Source organism: Quercus suber, unplaced genomic scaffold (assembly GCF_002906115.3).
Source record: "Quercus suber isolate HL8 unplaced genomic scaffold, Cork oak 2.0 scaffold_501, whole genome shotgun sequence".
NCBI lineage: Eukaryota > Viridiplantae > Streptophyta > Magnoliopsida > Fagales > Fagaceae > Quercus > Quercus suber.
In genome coordinates, this window is record NW_027069950.1 from 235,048 (window position 1) to 238,279 (window position 3,232).

The 3,232-nt window shown below is 34.7% G+C and overlaps 1 protein-coding gene across 1 annotated transcript; it reads left to right on the plus strand.

Moving 5' to 3' along the window:
* The first annotated feature begins 2,008 nt into the window (after positions 1-2,008).
* LOC112031175 (dirigent protein 22) lies at positions 2,009-2,747 on the plus strand. Its single transcript, XM_024063861.2, has one exon. It carries the CDS (start codon positions 2,044-2,046, stop codon positions 2,599-2,601), a length of 558 nt encoding a protein of 185 aa, XP_023919629.2. The 5' UTR covers positions 2,009-2,043; the 3' UTR covers positions 2,602-2,747.
* The last annotated feature ends 485 nt before the right edge of the window (positions 2,748-3,232 follow it).

Sequence of the window (3,232 nt, forward strand, 5' to 3'; positions counted from 1 at the left end):
AATTTTTCACTTCATCATTGTATCGTTGTATTCATTGCATTATGCTTATTGCTGTTTGATTTGGTAACTTACTAATTAGTGTTGCATTAATTGTGAAAACTATGATCACATAATTGGTTAATTGGTACTTAATTAATAAATCCACTTCATAATTAAGTAAGAGATAAACGTTTTCCTTGGCATAGTTTTGACTTTTGCCATTGAAGAAAATCTTGACATTGTGAACCCTAAACTTAAATGGCTTAAGAAATTAAGAAAAGCTTAGCCATTTAGCTTATATATTATTGGCATGACATTTTTATAATGATGCCATGTTGTTAGAGTGTCATATGATGTCTTCCTTCATTTCCATCCAGCTCAACAATCCCATATTCCCACCCAACTAGCCACCCACCAACTCATTACTCATAATCATATCCTGAGATGTCAAGAATGTGGTTTGGCAAAGATATGCTAATGGTCTACTTTGATTGCAAAAACTTTTATTTTTTATTTTAAACAATAGGTTTAGGATCATCGTTTATAAGTTTCACTTATTTATTTGCTCCATTATTTTTACTTGAGTAGAAAAAAAAAATCTTTTAAATATATCACCATTAAATATAAGAGACAGAGTTTCTGTTCCTCATTCGAGTGCGACCCATCGCTATCTTCCTGATCAATTTCTCTCAATGTGTTTCATCATTGATGTGTGTGGGAGGAATATTACTTTGATGATTTGATCCCTGGGGTTGAATTTTATTCTCAAATAAAGTTATTCTTCGGTCAAGAGAGAGACAGAGACAGAGACAGAGAGAGTCTTTGAATTGTCATGCACCAATTACATATGTCATGTATTAAATAACATGATGTAACATGATGTAATTGATCAAAAAAAAAAAACATGATGTAACATTTTGGTCATTCCAAGAAGAAGGGTAACCGACGTGATATTCCCCTATTTTTCAGCACATTGGGCAATGACCATAGAGGTACCAAAAATATGAGGTTGCAAACTTGCAATTGCAGTGTGGGGTTGGTACTTTTTTGCTGAATAGTGGGGTTGGTACTTGGTATTGGACCTATTGGTAAGTAAAGTATTCATGGAAATAGACTTCCAAATTCTATTGAGCTTAAAGGGGGATTGGAGAAGAGCATGGGCTTTATAAAAAGCCTATCAGAAGTAACTTGGCTTCAACAACAAAAAGCTTCAGCTCCTCATGCGTCTTCTATTGGCATGAGTGTAAATCATGAGTGGCCCGTGATCTTACTCTGTCCAAATTGTGCCATCCTCCAATACATCATCAACAACAGCCTTTTAGGTAAAAATGAAATTGAGAAAGTATATTTTACCATTAAGATTTTATTTATTATATTAACATATTTTTCATTTAAATAACGCATTACAAAAAACTTAGTAAAATTTGTTTTTTTTTTTTTTTCTATTTTTGGCAAAAAGGAACTTATATAAAAGAAACTAAAGAGCTAAGGCGAAGCCACTAAATTTCAACGTCTATTACAATACAAATCCAAATAATCAAAATGCAACAGGAGAATAACAATTGAAAGGAGAAACAAAACGAAAATAAGAATCGAAAGAGACTTCCAATTCAGCTAAGGCATCAGAACAAAAGTTCGCTCCTCTGTAGCATTGAAACAATCTAGTATGAGGGATTTGCACCAAAAGGTCCCTACAATCATCAACAAGGGCAGAAAGATCCCCAAATAAATCAAAATTACTAGAAACTAGGAAAATAACAGCAGTTGCATCAAGCTCTACTTCAACTGCTACGAGCTGAAGCTCAATGCTAATAATAACCCCTCTCTCTCTTGAGGCCCATAATTCAACTGCCCTTCCCAATATCTAATAAGTCCTCCTAATCCAGCTAATTTGGTTGACGAAAAAAGAATTATACACTTGTTTTTCAACATGTGGATGACAAAAGTCCTCCATACAAATTACGTGTCATATTGGTTGGTCAGTGTAAAGACTAAGGCCTTTGCTCTCTTTATAAATAGAGACATTAACCAAGTCCAATTTTTGTATACCAACGTTGAGTTCCAATGGCTTCCCAATTCACCGTCTTCTTCCTCATCCTTTCGCTCTCCACAGTTTTGGTCATTGGAGAAGATCATGGCTTTGGAAGAATCCTAGACAGGAAGCTCCTTGGGTTAAAGGAAGAAAAGCTAAGCCACTTTCAGTTCTATTGGCATGACATAGTTAGTGGTCGCAACCCCACTTCAGTCCCAGTTGTAAGACCACCCCAAAACACATCAACCTTTGGTTTTGTAAGTATGATCGATAACCCTTTAACCTTAGGACCAAAAGTGAGCTCCAAAATGGTGGGAAGGGCACAAGGGTTCTATGCCTCTGCTTCACAACAAGAAGTGAGTCTATTAATGGTGATGAACTTTGCATTCATTGAAGGCAAATATAATAGTAGCACAATTACTGTGCTAGGCAGGAACTCAGTGTTCAGCAGCATGAGAGAGATGCCAGTTATTGGAGGCAGTGGGCTTTTCAGGTTTTCTAGGGGTTATGCTCAGGCCAGGACTCATACTTTTGATCCCAAGACTGGAGATGCCGTTGTTGAGTACAATGTCTATGTGTTGCACTATTGATGTTCTTGAACTTTTGTTATGAACTTCAATCTCTTCTGAATTGTGATGCTATTTTTTGAGGTGTAGATTTCATGTATGTTGGCCACTTTGGTTAGGGGTTTCTCTTGTTCAATAACAATAATAGAGAAATATTTTGTTTAGTTTCAGTAATTTTTGCCATACTTTCATACCAGTTTATTGCTTTAGTCAAAGTCATTTTGTTATTATATTTCTTAATTTTTGGTTAAATTTGCCAATAATGTTATGGACAATTTTCCAAGAACCCATCATTTTTTTTTTTTTTTACCGTCGATCATTCATCAGTTATGACAAAAACATTACTGTAAATATTTCAGGCCTCATCTCCATCAATTGAGATGGACTTGCCCAGACTGACAACCTAGCCCAGCAAACTTGCACCACTTAAAAGTTTAAACTTTAAAGCGTCGGTCGATGGAAATTATTTGCTAAAATAAAATGTCTATAATAGGCTATTGTCATATTTATTGTCGTTTTGTGTGTGTGCACGCATAATTTTGAATTGTTAGACTCAATTTTATATTACTGATTATCCGTATCGTATATGATTTCTTAAAAGGTTTATGATATTTAAAATTTTGATCAAGAATTCTTACATTTTTAAACTTTTTTT

Excerpts from the sequence above, each read along its gene's own strand:
- LOC112031175 (XM_024063861.2), top strand. The coding sequence starts at position 2,044 with ATGGCTTCCCAATTCACCGTCTTCTTCCTCATCCTTTCGCTCTCCACA.